Source organism: Engystomops pustulosus, chromosome 4 (genome assembly GCF_040894005.1).
Source record: "Engystomops pustulosus chromosome 4, aEngPut4.maternal, whole genome shotgun sequence".
NCBI classification, from domain to species: domain Eukaryota; kingdom Metazoa; phylum Chordata; class Amphibia; order Anura; family Leptodactylidae; genus Engystomops; species Engystomops pustulosus.
In genome coordinates this window covers 172100823-172119142 of record NC_092414.1, presented here as the reverse complement: position 1 = coordinate 172119142, position 18320 = coordinate 172100823, and the positions used below count along the sequence as shown (strand labels likewise).

The following is an 18320-nucleotide window of genomic DNA, read 5'->3' as shown; positions in this document are numbered from 1 at the left end:
CTGTAGGCTTTCCCAGGATATACAAACAGAGGCATCAAAGATGCTCCAAATAAACCATGTAAAGTCACAGTTATGAATTGGGGTATATCAATCCCAAATTGGCCCAAAACACAATGTTAAGGCAATTGTGGACTCTCATTTGTGCCCAGCTAAACATTTATCACCAAATATATAAATTGGGAATTACCTGAGCGATCCCTGATGACCAGATTTCGTCCCTCTTTCAAGTGAATGGTCAGGAGGTAAGACATAAAACTTGGAAGATTGCTCACGCTGTCATAGTTTTCAAGGCCCTGAAGAATAGAACAGTAAACATAAGATGTAATAACACAGAAATTCTGACTACCGGCACACGCATACTCACCTAAACAATGTAATCCTATGACTACAGGCTTCGGGTCAGAGAGAGGGGGAAAAAAAACTTAGCTGCCTGGTGGGATCTTAACGTAGCCCAATAAAACATTTGCTTTTATGAAAGAGGAATGTTTGACAGTGTTGCCCGAGGAGTCGAGTGTCTGTAACTTGGCTCAGAGATCAGGATCATATAAGAGCAATGGATTTTCCTCTGGTGTTATTGCCAACTCCTGAGGAGCCACAAGCTAAAAAACCCAAGATCTTACAAGCTGCTACCAAATGACAAGATGTAGAGCATTGCTCTATGTAAAACTACTACTCACTATTTTGTTATTGAATCTCTCACTTCATGCTAGTCTGAACACTTCCCTAGGAACCAATCAATTCCACACCTTGCTGGCTAGTTTGATGGGTCACAGCTGCTGCTCCCTTTCACATTCAAGAACTTTGGTATAAAAATACTGTAAAAGTTTCTAACGGGCAGAGGATATGTCCATATTCTCACCTCAAGTACCAAAATATTTTTTTCACTCATAGTTAAATATCCACGTCCATTCAGGATGCTCTGGGTGAAGTGTCATATTTCGGAAAGTATTTACGTGCCGTGACCATTTCCTGCAAATGACACATGTCCTAAGAATAGACTAGACTATACTATGGGAAAAACTATTTGGACAAAATATTGTAAACAAAAACAGGCTGTAGGAGTACATAAAAAGGATTATACAGTTTCCATTCAACACCATAAAATCTGACCAATTTAGAGGTAAGGCATATTTAAAAAAAAAAAAAAAAAAAAAAAAAAAAAAAAACTGCAATAAAATTGAGATCTACTAGGCTACTTTTTGCACAGAGCTTTCATGAATCACAATTTTAAATAGCAGAATGAAGAATTGTAAACCAAGCACACTGACATACTGGTGTGTGCCCCTATGGCAGGATCTGCTCTTTTAGTTTCTTATGCCCGTTTTTTGTTTTTTTTTTCTACAGAAAAGGCTTTTTTTAATTAATAAATGTACCTGAGGGGCGCCATTTGCATAATTCTTAAAGTCTGGTTTTCTTAAAAACAAGGGCATAAGAAGCCAAAAAAAAAAAAGCTGATCCTGCAAGAGGCGGCACATACTATATTTCAGTGTGCTTGGTTTACAAGTCTTCATCCTGGTGGTAGATGTCAAAATCATCAGCAGGACATGTTACAACAGTAGCAGAGAACACCACCCAACTATACGTCAGGAGCTTTAGCGATTTGGCATACTTTTGATGTATGAACAGTGATGAAGTCTTGGAGTAGGAAGATGCCAAGAATCTTGCAAAAATGTCTTTTACTGGAGAAGTAATTAACACTTGGGTTGGGTTGAGAGAAACGAAAGTATTCAAATTAGACACTAAAATAACAATTCTCCTGAAATCTATTTTCCCAAACTAATGTAAACGGTAAGAGGAAGGCCCCTTCCTGTTTCAGTCTGACAAAACGCTTCCAGGAAAAAAGCAAGATCTAAGAGAGATGCAATGATGGATTCAACATCGAAGAATATGAGTAGTCTGCACATAGACCTAAAGTTAGAACCATCGAACGCCTATGCAATGATCAGCATCAACTCCAAGCCAAACTTTCTTCGTCTTGAAGGAATATTCCCACAAAGACTAGTTTCTTAAATGTACTCAGGATAACAAAATAACACTTAACAAAATTCACTATTAACAAAAGCGCAGAATTTCACAGATCTAATTCCCATCTGTCTATCAGTCCTGGTATACACAATTTCAGTTGCCATTAGCTCAGAAACTCACTTCCTGACAGCAAACACATCACGAAGAGAAAAGCTGCAAGCTACAGGCAGATAAGTGCTTTATCAAGGGAAGGAAGGTACAGCAGATCTGATAGTGTGAGAGCAGATATGTATCAGTACTAACAGTGTGTCATTGTGTCTTATATGCATCTCATAGACCTCATCTCTCTTTCTACAAGTCAGATACTAGTAGAATGTTCAGAAGGTAAATGAAAGTGTATATAAACCTGTACCCTGATAACCTAACCACATTGTCAGCTCACAGAACTAGATGGATTATAAAGTGTCTGCTTAGAGAGTCCCCGCCCACACCATGGGATTTTAAACTGACCATCAGAGTTATAGGAGCTAAAACCCGCACTAAAACTGTTAAGTAAGGGGATATAAACAATCTTTATTGTGTAAACATGACTAGGGTATTGAGATTGGAGAATTTTCTTTCATGGGGAAACCCCTATAACCAGTTGTTCACCCGACTTGTAGCCCACATATCATGAGGGTATAAAATAACTCTGCAATGATAGCCTAAAATGGCTACAATTTTCACACAAACATGTGCTACTCCTGAGCCGGGCCTGGGGTATAGCACACATTCGACTGGAGAGGCAGAGGAATGAGCGCTGCTCATCCCTCCCCATAGCAAAACTGGGTTCCTATCTGTCATATGGGGAATGATAGAGCATGCTCTAGGTTTTTCCCAGCAACGGTACGGTGACCGCACATGTGGCCAGGCACCATAACGTCCCCAGAACTTCTGGGTGAAAGGGGGCCTAAAGTTAAAAAAAACCCCTGTAAACCAAGAGAATTTGCAGCAATACTACTCCAGTTGGGTACCAACATACCTCAAGTACACATTGGTCTGGGAGGAAAAAACACAAAAAGGATTAAAAAAAAAAAAAAAAAATTATACTTTTGCAACAGAAAAAAAATGTACAAGTAAAAAGGCATAAAATATATATATGTGAATCAATAAAAGACGACCTAGTATATTTTTACAAGTAAACCTCCAATAATTCCCAGCAAATAAGTTAATCAAGTCACAGCATGTAAAATGATTAAACGTTACGGTAAATGGATTGCTCCAAGACTTGTTCTGTCTGACAGGTAAGACAGCTTGTTCTACCACTTCACATGAGACATTAACTCTTCGTGCCCATCTACACCCAATGAGTGAAAACTGAGTTTGATAACAGAGTCAGGTCACCCCGGCAGAAAACCAATGTGCTCAACTCTGCAGACTAAGTGGTAAAAACCAAACACATTTTACCTGCCCAAACATAAAACGTTCAACTACTTACCCCAAAATCATCTGACATCTGTGAAGACATTGAAGAGTTCAAATCGATACTTCCTGTCCCATCCTAAAATGGAAAAAAAAAATGTGGTTAAAGCCTGTGATTTTAAATGTATATAAAAAAAAAAAAAATAATAGCAAACCAAAAGTAAATGTCAACTGTCAATGACTTCTTAAAATGTCTGCAATACACCCACTATACATTAACCACTGACGCTCACATTATTCCTCTTGTGACAATGACACTTGCCCGCAAACAAAATAAATTAGGCAGGACCGGAACAATCAGATCTTGAAGATGATGCGATGGAAGAAGGAAAAGATATGTAGTAATAGGGATAAGAGTGAATGACAAAAGCAAAGTTGCAGGTCTTGTGCGGCAATCTCAGCGGTTATACCTACCAAAAGTGGTACCAACTGGTGAAGCCACAATCAACCATGTTCCCCCAAGAAGCCAAGTAAGGGAAGCTGGTATTGTATGTGTCACAAGCCATCAAGGGCAGTAACAGAAAACCGTAATAGGACATCTAACACCAGATTACTGGTGGTAGACTGTCCTTACAAGCCTACTCGCTACATCTAGGGGGAGATGCCACTCTTTTTAGCTAGTTTAATGACATCATTCCACCGGAGAAAAGAACTTTATAAAAATAAACGCTCGCGTCACCTGAGCGCCTCATGCCTTTGCTGTACACCAATTGTGCACGCACCCACGCCATTCAATATTCACCCCTGTTCCACCCACAGCCATCAGCAAAATTAGCTGTCTGCAAGTATTGCGCATGCATGAAAACTCCTGCCTCTCACAGCCCAAAGTTTACTAGTGCGGCTGCACAAGAAGGAGATTTGCAGACAGCCGTCTGACGTCAGCGGCTGGCTGTAAAAGGGGGGCGAATATTGAGTGGCGGGTGTTGGAGGGTGTGCATAATTTTAGTGCACGGCAGAGCCATGAGGCGCTCAGGTAACGTGAGCCTGAGTGCCTCAGGCTATTTACATAGTTTCATAAAGTTCTTTTCTCCAGGGGAAAGATGTACTAAAAATAGCCAAAATGAGCCAGCTGATTGAAAAATGCATGCTTGTTTTTTCTTAAGATTTCGCCTCTCAGCCTTGCATAGGAACCTTTTTTTTTCTTTACTCTATGTATTACCCGTACGATACAGTTTGAAAACTGGTAGTACACGGCCTCATTCATTTCAATGGGCAATATAGACGTCCATTTGAATGGCCGAATTGCCCACTGTACAGTGTTATAGACATGTGGCCGCCCAGCTTCCCAAGCACAGTGGTGGGTTGGGGAGCACTCACCCCCTTCCCCCTGGACCCAATCGTATGAACACCCAGATATGGCCCAGATGAGCACATAGCCATGTGCAAGGAGCCTAAGGCTAGAAACCAGAGCTTGGTAGTCTTTGAACGAATTGGGCTGGCTGTATTTCATGAGGTTCAGAGGAGAAGACGCCTAGCAGCAAAAGAATATATGATGTATGGGGGTTTCTTTCTTCCCAGGAGGATAACAACAACGCTGACCTATAATCCTGATGATATAGTTGTGGGTTTCTAGCCCAAAACTCACTTTACACATTAGCGTTTGGTTTGACAAATGCCAAGCCATCAAGCATACGGACCAACCTCACGTGTGGGCAACATGACTCATGACTATGCTATGGGTTTTTCTACAGTCCCCCACTGTAGATACAAACCTTTGCACAGCAAAGGTCAAAGCCGCTAAATGATCATACTGTAAGTCCAAAACCAATAGAACAGGTCATTTTGCACTTCAGGTTTGTCTTTGCTTAAAATGTAAAAAAAATAAATAAATAAAAATAATCCAAGTGGATGAAAATAATTAAAAAAAAAAAAAAGTCATGGCCTAGCCCTTGTAAGTTCATACGCCGACTCTCGGGGATTACAATAGATTTACTACCGCCTCAATAGTGTAACGTTCCTATAAATTAACAAGATTCTTAGAAGACCTTGAACATACAGACTTTGCCACCATTGTTGGCCAAGTGTTTAGCTGTTGAGAAAGGTTTTCACTTCCTAAAATAAAAATCACAAAGTGAAAGTGGAAAAATATAGAAGCATAGTTTCCTCCACTAGAGTTTGGTTGAGTATTTATACAAGGCACAAAAACAGAAATAATTCTAGAGAACCTGATTTTCCCGAATTATGTTCTGACTCCAGAGCATTGAAAGTGACTCTTGGGAGATAGAACTTTGTGGTTGTTTAGAGCGAGATTTCTTTTACTTGTGTGGATGGTGCGGCCTCAAACAGCTGGAAGGGTTTTGTTGATGCCTAAAGCGCTGGATAGTGTATTCAAGCAGCCAACAAAACAGTAAACTGATCCATGAAGCAATGTTGGCAGAGGGAAGTACGAGAAGTGAGAACATGTTACGGATTTTGAGGGAAAGGGTCTGCCAACATCAGGCTTCATCATCAAAACAAAGGCCCCAAAACTTTCCACTATTCATTAATGTAAGTCTGGAGTAGATTTCACTCTCTTCCCATAGACAGGTCTAGTCTCCTTTGTACAGCCATGCAGAGGCCTCTCCAACACTCTGGTGTCTGTTCTTCAAATCATGAGTGGATTTTAAAGGGCGTTTCCATTCACTGTGAAACCCCTTTCCATATGTTCATTATGGCTAATGGACATGGTAGAGCAATTCAACACCACTTCTCTGCTGCGAGTTATAAAGAAGAGCAAATAACTAAAACGGTCTTGCTCATAGGATATGTGGAACAAGCCATCATATTAAAGAAGGGGTTTCACTTCAAAAGGGATATAAGGAGGAGAAGCTGCTTCAATGGTTGGAATGTATTGTAAAAGTTTTCTATTACAACCACATGAAGGTTGTAATATTAAACTATATACAGTAATGCTGTTGTGACTGTAGGGATGCTTTAAAGGGAGGTATGACCCTCTAGTCCTGTAGATCTGAGTTATCATTCCTTATGCTTCTAACACACACACACAAAGGTAAGTGAAAAATGGATTTATATTCCATAACTGCAGCTGGACTTGGAACACTAGGTGGAGTGTCCTCACACTGCTGTGATGTTACATCTCTGAATTCAAACCCCTTCCCAGCCCCTTCCCTCTGTTGTAACAATCAGAAGCCTTCTACAGCTCTTTGGCTACATGCACAAAACCGTAATTGTGGGCATAACAAGAGAGGTCTATGGCACCCAGTCCCAGTGTGGTGAGCACACCGTCTCTCCGTACCATAACCGGCGGCTGTGCGGTAAAATATAGAACGTGTCCTATGTTTGGCTAGATTTACAGTCCAGCCACTCAGCTTTCAATGAAGAGGGAAAGGGTGAGGATCGCTCACTTCCCTTCTCCACTTGGCCCTGTTCTATACCCCAGAAACGGTCTAGGCCAGTGGTGGCTAACCTATGGCACTGGTGCCAGAGGTGGCACTCAGAGCCCTTTCTGAGGTCACTCAGGCCATCACCAGAGATGACTCCAGGTATCTTCCTGCAGTGCCAGACAACCCAGGACTTGCTGTGCACAGAGCTATTTTAAAGTGACAGCTCTACCTGGCACTACTGGAGGGATGGGAAGGTGTGGGGAGATCTGGATTATCATTGTAGCTCCTGCTCCGGCCCTGACAATTCTTCCTGTTTATGGGACCCTGCAGGGAAGCTACAATGATCATCCAATTTTCTTCTATTTTCTGCTATATTGGTGTCCTCAGGGTGCTGGTATCAATGAAAGCTGTGACAGAGAAGAAAGTATAAATCACAAATTACATTTCTGTGTTGGCACTTTGCGATAAATAAGTGGATCTTGGTTGTAGTTTGGGCACTCTGTCTCCAAAAGGTTCGCCATCACTGGTCTAGGCCATACTCAGAGCAGGGGGGAGTGTGCTGTGCTGTGATTTCCAAAGAGATCAACCTGCAAACCTGGGAAATAATTGCATTTTGTAAAGTCCTGCTACTACTAAAAAGACACACTCCAGGCTTGATGACACGGTCTGCAGCTTTGTGTGGTCAAAATTACTGGTAGACTCCTCTGAAGAGGTTGGCTTCTTTGAAAGCAATATGCCTTCTTCCTAAAACTATGGATTGGAAAAAATATTATATATTATACATGGAGAAAAACGGAATAATTGTCCTTGCTACTCCATTTTTATTTGGGAAAGTATATAAATAGGCCTTTTGCAACATGGTCATTTTTAAAAGATTTGCCCGACAAGAACTGAACTCGATCTGCAGATTTGCATGTCTGAGCGAGGCTATAAAACACACAAAGAGGTGCTATACATCATGTACTGGTACTTTGTAATGCAAATGTTTGCACAGATGCACCTTACCAATGCGGTTTAGGAATCCCTTTCTTAACAGCATGGCCAGTTATCTGGCAGAGAGGTCAATGTTCTCAAGAACAAATTCCAGGTTTTATTCATATGAAGTAAAGATTTGCAAATGTGCTTGGGCTGTGGCTTCACTTGCATTCATAATCATATGAACTCCAAATCAGAAATCTACTCGGGTCCCCATTGGACTGGAATTTAAAGTGTCCCATGGATCATACAGTGATTTCTCTAGTCAACTAATGGCCTCAGCAACCACATGAGGTCTGGGATCGGTTACCCCAGTATAACATTATGCATTACCCATTATTTTGGTTTGGTTGATTTTCCGCTGGACCCTAGGTTCCTTTTAATAGTTTATTGAGAAGCTATTAGATACATTGCAAGCAGCCAATCCCATCAGACTTGAGGCATGTGATTTCAGAACAATACACATCCTGTTCAATGGACTGCTTAACTAACAACTTTCTGGCTTGCTCCTTGAGCTTCACCCATTGAATATATACGGGAGGGTGGATTGTCTGGTTACGTCAATGAGCAAATTTACACAGAAAACAATTGAAAGAAAATTATTTCACTTGTTAGTTGCAGACTAAATTGTGTTGGCACAAGACAATATGCAGAGGTGAAATCTGCAATAAAAGGAAACATACAATAAGGAACACACTGAGGTATTCTTAATGGTAGATCCCTTTTCTGTTTACAAAGCCTTACACTACCTTTACCCAAACTTTTAACCATACCCATCGAACTAAAAACTTTATCTATCCTTTATATAGATTAACTTCGGAGGCTACCAGCCAAGCGCCAGAGACTAAGGCTCAGTCGCCATGCTGGCTGAATTGCCGAAAAGTGCTGAAGGATGAGCTACAGAGGCTACAGGGGGCTACTCCATGTGCTCCAGCCGGGCTACTCCATGCCCCAGTACCCTCTGAAGTTTAGTTTCATAAAAAAAAAGATAAAGTTTAAGTTTCATAGAGTAAAACGATTAGGGTTAAGTAGACAAAAGGAAGCTACACACTAGGAATACTTCAGTTAGCGTATTCCTGATGGTAGGTTTTCTTTAAAAAGAATTAAAAAAAAAAAATAAAATTATGTTCACCATTGTCGTAAACCCTCGAGTAGATTTCAGCAGGCAAAAAATTACATATATATATATATTTTACCAAGAAACTGTAACCTTACTAAAGCACAATAGCTGACGGTCCACAGTCCGCACCACAAAATGCTGACACAGAGCGATTTTCTGTTTGTTAAACACGCAATACCCTATATCATTGACCACCATCTGACCACTACCCCTATATGCCGTTAACACGGCTGACTTCTCATACCTCATTGACTTCCTGTTTGCCATCAGACAAGCCTTCAGTCATGCATTCTTTTTGCAGCAAATCTAATAGGCTTTTATCATCCTCATATTTATTCTGCTCTTCTTTAGTTTCTGAGTCTGAGGTCTCCACCACTTCGGTCTCTGTTACTGTGATTTCCATGTGGACCCCATCCTCATGCATCCAGCTGCTGCTTTCTTTCAGATGTTGGACATACTCCCGCTGCTTTTTGTGTGACACCATTGGAGAGGACTGGCTATTGGAAATGGAGGTAGAATCAATTGTACAGTCTGTGTAGTCGCATTCCTCGTGAATGGTATATCCAATGTCCATCATGTCAGGCACCGAAACACTCATCCGATGAGAGAGCTGGTGTCTTTTCCTGATATCCAAGATTTTCCGTGAGCTTCGCTTCGACCTCTTCATTGCCAAGTTCTGAAAGATAGGCCGGGTCTTCTCTTTTAGAGAGCCCCAAACTGATGGCTTATCCAATTCCATTGCTCCCAAAACCAATGGAACTCTCCACGTCCAAATTAAATTTATCTGCAAGAAGAAGAAAATTTCAACATTTAGATTGAATGTAGAGCAGGTTTTAAAATCACATTTTATGTAAAAAGAAAAAAAAGTTTGTCCCCTAAATCCCCAAACTCCTTTAAGAAAAAGGCAAGGCGTACACATATTAGATACACAAAGTACAAAAGGCTTTCAAACCCACAAACAATTGTGATGCCAAGGCGCCAAGTGTCAAGTTAAGGCCGTTTTCACATAAGATTTATGGAGTCCAAACTTTTAGTGTAAATCATTTTATTCATGCAGCATGTATACCACCAGACATGATGAATAAATCTAATACTACGTGGTAGAATATAAATAGAAGAAGCAGAACGTTGGTCGCCATCTTCATGTAACCACATTATATCCTGTGCAACTCTTGTACATCTTTCTCTATTCTCACATTTAGACATCACAGGTACACAGGAAAGAATGGTCCTTACTGCCTCCCACAAAGCCTAAGCAGTCTTCTGATATAAATCTATATACCAATTGAAGGAATACAAATGATAAATGATGCTAGACTTTGCTTGGGGTCCATATAGCTCTTATATTGACACATCACACCGGTTTACAGACCATGGAGATTTAGCTGAAACTCCCCCAAACCAAACCACAAAAGTGGCTGTAAATAAACATGACTGAATGGTATTTGCACTCCGCTGTGGGCAGTACTGAGACAGAGCCTAACAGGACAGGGAATACAAAACATTGGGAGTTATCCCCAAGGGGAACAATAGAACAGAACACAAAATTTATTACGACTGAATTCAGATAGTCTATGGTAAACCTCTTGGTGTCAAGAAAATTGGAATTATTGATATCAGTGTTAAATCTGTTTTTACAATGCATCTGTAGGTGGATATGGATTGTCAACAACTCAAGTTAAAAATATTTTTTAGTAGTGGAGAACCCTCTAACATAACGGGGGACATTTGTCAGGCGCAGAAATGATTGCAATGCATAGTGAACTACTAATAATAGCACACATCTTCCCCTTTACGCCACCTCAATGCCAAGTGGGCATGGAGAGATTGTAAGGGGGCGTAGACAGAAGCAGAGTGGGCCGCTGGTAATAGCACAATTCTACTCATGGCAAAGCCAGATAGCCGCCTAATAAAATATATCAGGAGGCCGGAGCCTCGTGGTGCATCAGGCGGCTCTGGAGCTTTCATCACACATGTACAAGAAGCATCCAACGTTGACAGTTTTTGAGCTTTGTTCACCAGGAGGGTATAATGTAGAAGGGGAAAGTAAAAAGTAAAAAAAAAAAAAAAAAATGAAAAGCGAAAATTACCTAGATTATACAATGTAGAAAGTAATTTGCTCCACTATTCGTTTTGGAGCACGTTACATGAAATTAATAATAATAATAATAATAATAATTCTTTATTTATATAGCGCACACAGATTACGCAGCGCTGTACAAAGCATGGCAAACTGGTCCCTGTCCCCATGGGGCTCACAATCTAAACAACCTAACAGTATGTTTTGGAGTGTGGGAGGAAACCGGAGTACCCGGAGGAAACCCACGCAAACACGGAGAGAACATACAAACTCTTTGCAGATGTTGACCTGGGTGGGATTCGAACCCAGGACTCCAGTGCTGCAAGGCAGATGTGCTACTCACTCAGCCACCGTGAAATTGTTGAAAACCAATGGTTTTGCCAACATCCTGTAACACTCGTTCCTTGCATTGCAGCCTTTAGTTTCAACACTTCAGAATCTCGTCCAAAACAGTGGTTTCCTGACCGACATCTAACCCACTGCCAATACTCCCTGTGATTCTCTACTCTAAAACTAACTAAATAATATGAAATATCAAAAATGGAAGAATGAAAGAAAAGTATGCTAGTCCATTCAAAAAGCCAAGAAACCTGTCAGACTTGAAGCGGTTAAGATAAGCAAACAGACACGCCGGCTTTACGTCGTATATTCCAGCGACACACCTGGTATTCATGTAAACTATATTACAGTGGCAGCGAGCTGTCAAATACTCATAAAAAGGGATCACCAGGGGACGGTCTTAATGTGATTTTCTAGAAAAGCATGCTATTTACGCCACTCGGGAACAAACACATTAAATACTGCATGACTTTCAGACAAACTTACATTAGCAGAGAGTAGGTGTGATGCATACAATCTAAGTGGTGACAGTGGGTGGCGGCTTTGTTATAAAACAGATAAAAATAATATCAAATTCAATGTAGCACTGCTAAATGTAGGCAGGTAAAAGAAACACCTCTAGCCAGCAAATGTAAACTATAGTTTCCATATACTTCTATTACTTCTATATCCTAATTTGCTCTTCAGACCATTGAGACTTGCTGACTGTACAATGTGGTAAACACCATGTAAAACAGGGGCCACCTCGTACCCTCCTGGTGATGGTCATGGTCTTCAAGAAAAAGGTCTTCAAGGTAAAACTTATACTTAGACTACTGCAGTGCATGTGCAAGGTAAATGCGAAACATTAGGAGCATCTATAACCGACAGCCAGACTTGGACAGTGGCTCAGTGGGTAACACTACAGTCTTGCAGCGCTGAGGTCCTGAGTTCAAGTCCAATCCAGAGTTTGCAATCTGCAGAGAGTTTGTAGGTTCTCTCTGAGTTTGCGTGGGTTTCCTATGTGTCCTCCAGGTTTCCTCCCACACTCCAGAGAAGAAGGAAAAAAAAAAAAAAAAAAAAACACTGGCAAGTTGATTAGATCCCATGGGGACACAGAACGGATTGGCAAGCTATGTGCAGCGCTGCGGAATCTGTTGGCACTATATAAATAAAGGAATTATTATTATTGGACTGGTCTACAGACGAATCTATGAGCAATGCATGGAGGAGGCCTAGCCCTGAGAAGGCCCAAGTTCAAGGCAAGAGCCAGTCAGCAAGTTACTGACAGGGCCCCAGGACATTAAAAGCCCAGGACAAAGGCTAGGCAGTAAGGAGGTTGCTCCTGGAAGAAACTTTATCAGCAACATTTGGGCATGGATGTCAGGTAACATTTCTATGTTCATCAGTACAATGGTGGGTTCCAATAATACATATTACAGGTAGGCGCTTGATATTAGACATTGGATAAAAATAACTCCCCTGGTCTGGGACCTAGACAAGGGATCCCCAGATCCAACCCACATGAGCCAGAGGTTGATATTTTATTCACGCCCCTCTCCGGAGATCTCTTCAATGCTGCCATTTTAGGGTATAGTAAAAACCACCAGTATATCCGATGGTAGATTACCTTTAGGATACGGCTGATGCATGTGCATCTATTGCCACCTCACCAGTCAATACGCAGGAAGAAAACCGCACATATTTTACTTTGGAATAAAGTATATTTCATTTATTTTAAATTGTGATCAAGTAGGAAACACATTTTAAGCTTTCAATATAGAGAAGGTGTGATGACATTTATAACATGTGGTGAACAGTCAGGACATTAGGCATTACATGTTTTAAATGATTAACTAACGAGCTATTTGCACCATTCATGAGCTATGCAGCACACAACAGGCTGAGTGTCCTCATTATGTAGGAAGCTTTTACATAGCTGCACCATGACTCAAGTTACACTGCACCAATGGCTACAACAAATGATGCATGTAATAGACGTCTTAATTCATATGGGTTATTTACAAGCATGATGACGTTGAATGTACTCAACGATAAATAATAATCACAGAGAACAAAGAATAGAAATGTGTCGGCAGGTGTAAATATCAAGGGGATTGTGTCTGTACCAATCATATGGATTTCAGCACATCCAGTTGTCATGGACCAGGAATACTCAACTACACTAGATAAAGATTAATATATCCATCACATCTTTAACCCCTACCTACTACAGGAAAGGGGATAACAATCTCATTTGAGTAGAACCCACACAAATCACAAGAATAGACCCCCACCAGTCCTGTTCTGTTCACTGGAAAATTGCCACCACCCGACTATCTCCAGTAGTTCAGACAGTGACTGGGAGAGCCATAGATGTCAGAGTGTTGTTATCCGGAATTTCCGATGCTCCAATAGCATTGAATGGAGCAGCAGAATTCTTGTGATAGGTGGGGATCCCAGCAGTCTGAACACCTACAATCAAATTGCCATCTCCTAACTTGGGAAAACCCACTTTAGGCTTCCCCACAACCCAGCATGACATTGATGCTACAATTAGACAAAGATACCGATCCCCCAAAGCCTTTTTATGTTGCTCTTATGTAATGTTTAAGGTAGGCTTACTAACTAGACAATGCAGGCTTTTGTATACACTACGGAACTGAAGCTAAACATCACAAGCTTCATGTCAATCAATAGATTTCCAATTACCCTGTAGTCCTCACTCTTCTGAGGTCTCATATACCAGCTGATCTGACAAGCAATCGTGATCTCAGTCTTATATTAGCAGCGCTCTCCTCAAATTCTGCAATGAGTTGAAACAGGAGAATGTCTGCATAGCACATACTGGCAACAGCTAAGGGAACATATTAGGAATGTCACATGGGCCGGTGTGTGGCCATATAAAACATTGAGATAAAAATGAGAGAAGGGGTGCCGAAGATTCTCTTTATCCTGGGAGCCACTTTACTGCCAAAATCACACATGCTGCTTAATCCAACAGGAAGGAAAAGTAGTCTATCCTTTACATTTTCTACTCACTTTAAACATAGATCTAGCTTTAAGTACACAAAACAAATATCACAATAGATTAAAAGGAGATAAATAGGACCTACACATACCACGTTTCCCCAAAAATAGGACAATGTCTTTTTTGCAATGTAATTTTTGCTCCTAAAGAAGGTTCTAGGTCTTATTTTCAAGGGATGCTTTATTTTTCCATGAACAAGAATTTACCGTATATACTCGAGTATAAGCCGACCCAAGTATAAGCCGAGGCCCCAAATTTTACCACAAAAACCTGGGAAAAACTTTTGACTCGAGTATAAGCCATGGGTGGGAAATGCATTGGTCACAGCCTCCCCAGTATATAGCCTGCTCGACCCTGCCCCATAGTATATAGCCTGCACTTGCCCCCCAGTATATAGCCTGCCAGCCCATATCCCCCAGTATATAGCCAACCACGTAAATACGGAGAGAACATACAAACTCTTTGCAGATGTTGACCAGGATGGGACTTGAACCCAGGATCCCAGTGCTGCAAGGCTGTAGTGCTACCCACTCAGCCACCGTGCTGCCCATAATACTAACATATGGCATGGGAGGGGATGTAGCAATAACTGCCGCTAGGTCTTATTTTCAGGGGAGCCTTAAATTCCTACTAGGTCTTGTTTTCAGGGGGCAACTTATTTTTGGGGAAACAGGGTAATAAAATTAGAAATGTTTTCAAAAGTTTTGGGATAGAATAGTATGCCATTACTGTTCTGTCCAAACTTTAATTGTCAGTCATATTAATATATTTGTGGCATACAGTAAATCAGTAGTACAGAGTGTGTACATGAGCAATAACATGAACTCTGTCCATTATATAAGGATTCTGTGAAGTGAACTGGTAAACCGGGCAGAATAAGACCAGCCCCTGCCTTGTCCGAAAGCTGCTGTGACTCAGCTCCTCCTTTCTCTTCCCTTTATCCTTAAATATCTAAGGAATATATAATTCTTGGTTCAAATCCATCACCTATTGCAGTATCAGGTCACCAGCGAGACTGGAGCATTGGTAGCAGATGCAGAATGCTATTCCATTCTCTTTGGCACTCAGAGAAAGCGTGCAGGTCTATATGTCCAACTTCATTACAGCGGCAGCCACACCTACAGTGTGCACCTTAGGGGAAATATATACAATAAATGCAGTATGTCTAAAGCTAGAAAGAATGCCCAGATGGAATGGCAATATGGAGATTAAAAACATGGCAACTTTCTTCTAAAAAACAGAGCCACGCCTTACCATAGGGTGCCAGGATTGCAGCTTAACTGTATAGAGAGGAATGAAGCTTAGCTGCAATACCACACACTACCCATGGTCAGGAGAACTGAAGAAACAGCAATGTCTTTCAACCTCTATCAGCTATTTAAGGGCAAAAACCTACTTGCTCTGATCAGGGAACGTAAAAAGTGCCATGACTGACCATAGTGCCGAGAATAGAAATCTACGCATCGTATTGATATGAAGCACAAAGTTCCTGCTTCCTGATGAGGCCGAGACGACGCTGACCATTCCAGTCACTGGAAGCAGGAACTCTGTGCTTTATATCAATAGGATTCACAGAGTTCTGTCCCTGGCAGTATGGTCAGTCCCAGTCACTGATCATGACAAGTGTGTTTTAATCCCAAGGTTGTAATTGGAACACCAGGGGGTGATGGTGGGAGGGTACCAAAAATGGTAGCAACAATTTGGAAATCAGGACCAGGTTTAGCAGTGTGCTGCCATCTTACCAACATTTTTGCCCTATTTGGTTACAGTCTTCTTATGAATTGGGGATCACAAAAAAATTAATCTACAACAATTTAATTTACTTTTATTTATTTATCTGTAAAGCGTTTTATACAACAGCTGAAGATACTACAAAAAAGGTCAAGAAGTGGCTACAATTTTTTTTTAACCTTCGCCTTCATATTTATTTTAACTCATGTTTTGTAATAAAAGTAAAGAACCAATTTCCTATTCAGCAGGAAGAGATGCAGGAGTAATTGAGCTTTACCGTCACAACGCCTCAGGAAAGCAAGACAAGTTTAAGAAGGATATTGCATCAGATACAATAACAGCAGTTCCTATAATGCAATTTGGCTGCCGTTCAAAGCATATATGAAAAGTAGATGAAGTTGCTGTCTAGCCAGAGTACATTATGAACAAGTGTGGTGGAAAGTAAGCTACCATTCAATACAGTATTCTCACAAAGGCTCAGGCCTATCCATGTCAAATTTGACAAGGTATCCCACCCTCAATTCTTCCCGTGTAACGCCAGAGAGGAAATGCATGATGATAAGACTCATTGGAACGGATGGCTCTTCTTCTAGAACTTGTAGATTTGTAAGTATTTATACTATTCCTAAAATAACCTGATGTTAATACGATTCAGTCTAACACTCACAGGTCGGATGGAGAAACTCCAGGACAACAGGATATTAATAGCTGAAAACATAAATAAATATCCTCTAATAGTAATTTGTCCTCCATATAAATGTGGAAACTCCTGTAAAAGGAAAAAGGTGGCGGACCACAGAATGGTCCCAAAACTTTACCCATCTCTAAACCTCAAGTTCTTTTCCCCCACAGTTTTTGTATGGGATTTATTGCACAAAAATGCAACCCGGCAAGTCAGCAGATAATGCGCCATGTAAGGGTCGCAACCTTCTCCAACCATGGCAAGTAGTCACAACAAATAAGCACGAGGAGCCATGTGACCCCCAAATAACCAGTTTTTCAGCTGCTCTAGTTTTCTTTCCCCTTAGAATTTCCCCAAAGATATTCTAAGTATTATAGCGGTCTCAAAAAAACATCCACAGAACCATACATTTTTGTGTGGTTATTTTAGAGCAAAAGAACTGGGAAATATAAAAAATGAAAGACTTCACCAGGTACCAAACAAATGAAAGCACATACACAACCACCATGGATGTATATAGATGCCCAATTTAAGGAAAAACATGAAAACCCCTGACAAAATAAGCTTCTTCCTTGGCAATCAGTGCCAAGGTATCTTCATGCGGTGGCACACTATTTAATTCCTAGCACTGCACTTTATGGGGAAAGGGGAAGAGAATACAAGAAATTGGGCACAAAATAAAGCTGGTTGTTTTCAAGAGGAACCTAGAAGGTTATGTTGTAACTACAGTAGCATAATAACAAGAAGCAGATGGTCATCAAGACACAAATAAGACTGTATGTATACATTTATAGGACTAAAAACATTAAAGTAGAAAATAAACACTGTAGAGGAGTTGCAAAACCCCAAATAAAGTGTGTAAGCCTCCATAGATGGGTTACCTGCCATCGCACAGCCTCTGAAAAGAATAAAGTGTTATGCAGAGAATACAGGTTCTTCTGGTGTCAGCCAGCAAAGGAGCTAGTAACTAAATGCTAGACGTCCAACAAACAAGAGCGCCACGCAACATATCCACATCATCACTTCCTTTCCGTGTTCCACTGGAAAATAGCAGAGCCATTAAAGGCTTTTTTTTCTGTGTTTATCAGCTAAAAAAGTAAACAGAGTTCCAAACAAACGCTGGGTGTAACACTAATACTCCTGTAAACTGTACAAGTACTAGCCTTGTTTCACTAAATAAAGTGCACATAATGTTCTATAGCAAATCTTTGGATACAAGGAGTGCAAGGATGTGCAAGGAGGGACACCCTCTAAAGATGCTAATCCGATACTGATAACTGGCAATTTTTTTATATATATCTTCTAGAAAAAATAAAACACATTGCAGTTTAAATTTTTCTCACTAGGACAAAAAAAAAATCTAACTTTTAACAGCATTATCTAAACATACTAGCGCAATTTAGTGCTGCATGACCCAAACTGATAGGACTGTAGCAAAAATTGGTGGCTAATGCATCATCCCTTGGCAAAAAGCAGGGCAAACTGGGCTTGTAATACGGCTGGCACAGGTTATAGCTGAAATCTCTGCCTACCCAAAACCGAACCCTTTTATAAAATTTAGGCAAGTTGTGCCAGCTGTGCAGATAATAGACATTATGCACAAACACCAGCCGGCCCCATTGAGCAGTGCAATA

At 40.8% G+C, this 18320-nt stretch overlaps 1 protein-coding gene across 5 annotated transcripts in view; it reads right to left on the bottom strand.

Moving 5' to 3' along the window:
- MCTP2 (multiple C2 and transmembrane domain containing 2) overlaps positions 1-18320 on the bottom strand; it is a 98388-nt gene that overhangs the window by 63469 nt on the left and 16599 nt on the right. For 3 of the 5 annotated variants that reach the window (XM_072148565.1, XM_072148564.1, XM_072148566.1), the window contains exons 2-4: positions 9089-9628; positions 3443-3505; positions 188-293 (exon numbers count right to left, since the gene is read on the bottom strand). In XM_072148565.1, the coding sequence (XP_072004666.1) occupies positions 188-293; positions 3443-3505; positions 9089-9583 (664 nt within the window). In that variant the 5' untranslated portion in view covers positions 9584-9628. Of the gene's footprint in view, positions 1-187; positions 294-364; positions 498-3442; positions 3506-9088; positions 9629-17567; positions 17593-18320 lie in introns of those variants that run through there. The other 2 variants (XM_072148567.1, XM_072148568.1) reach the window with 2 other exon arrangements.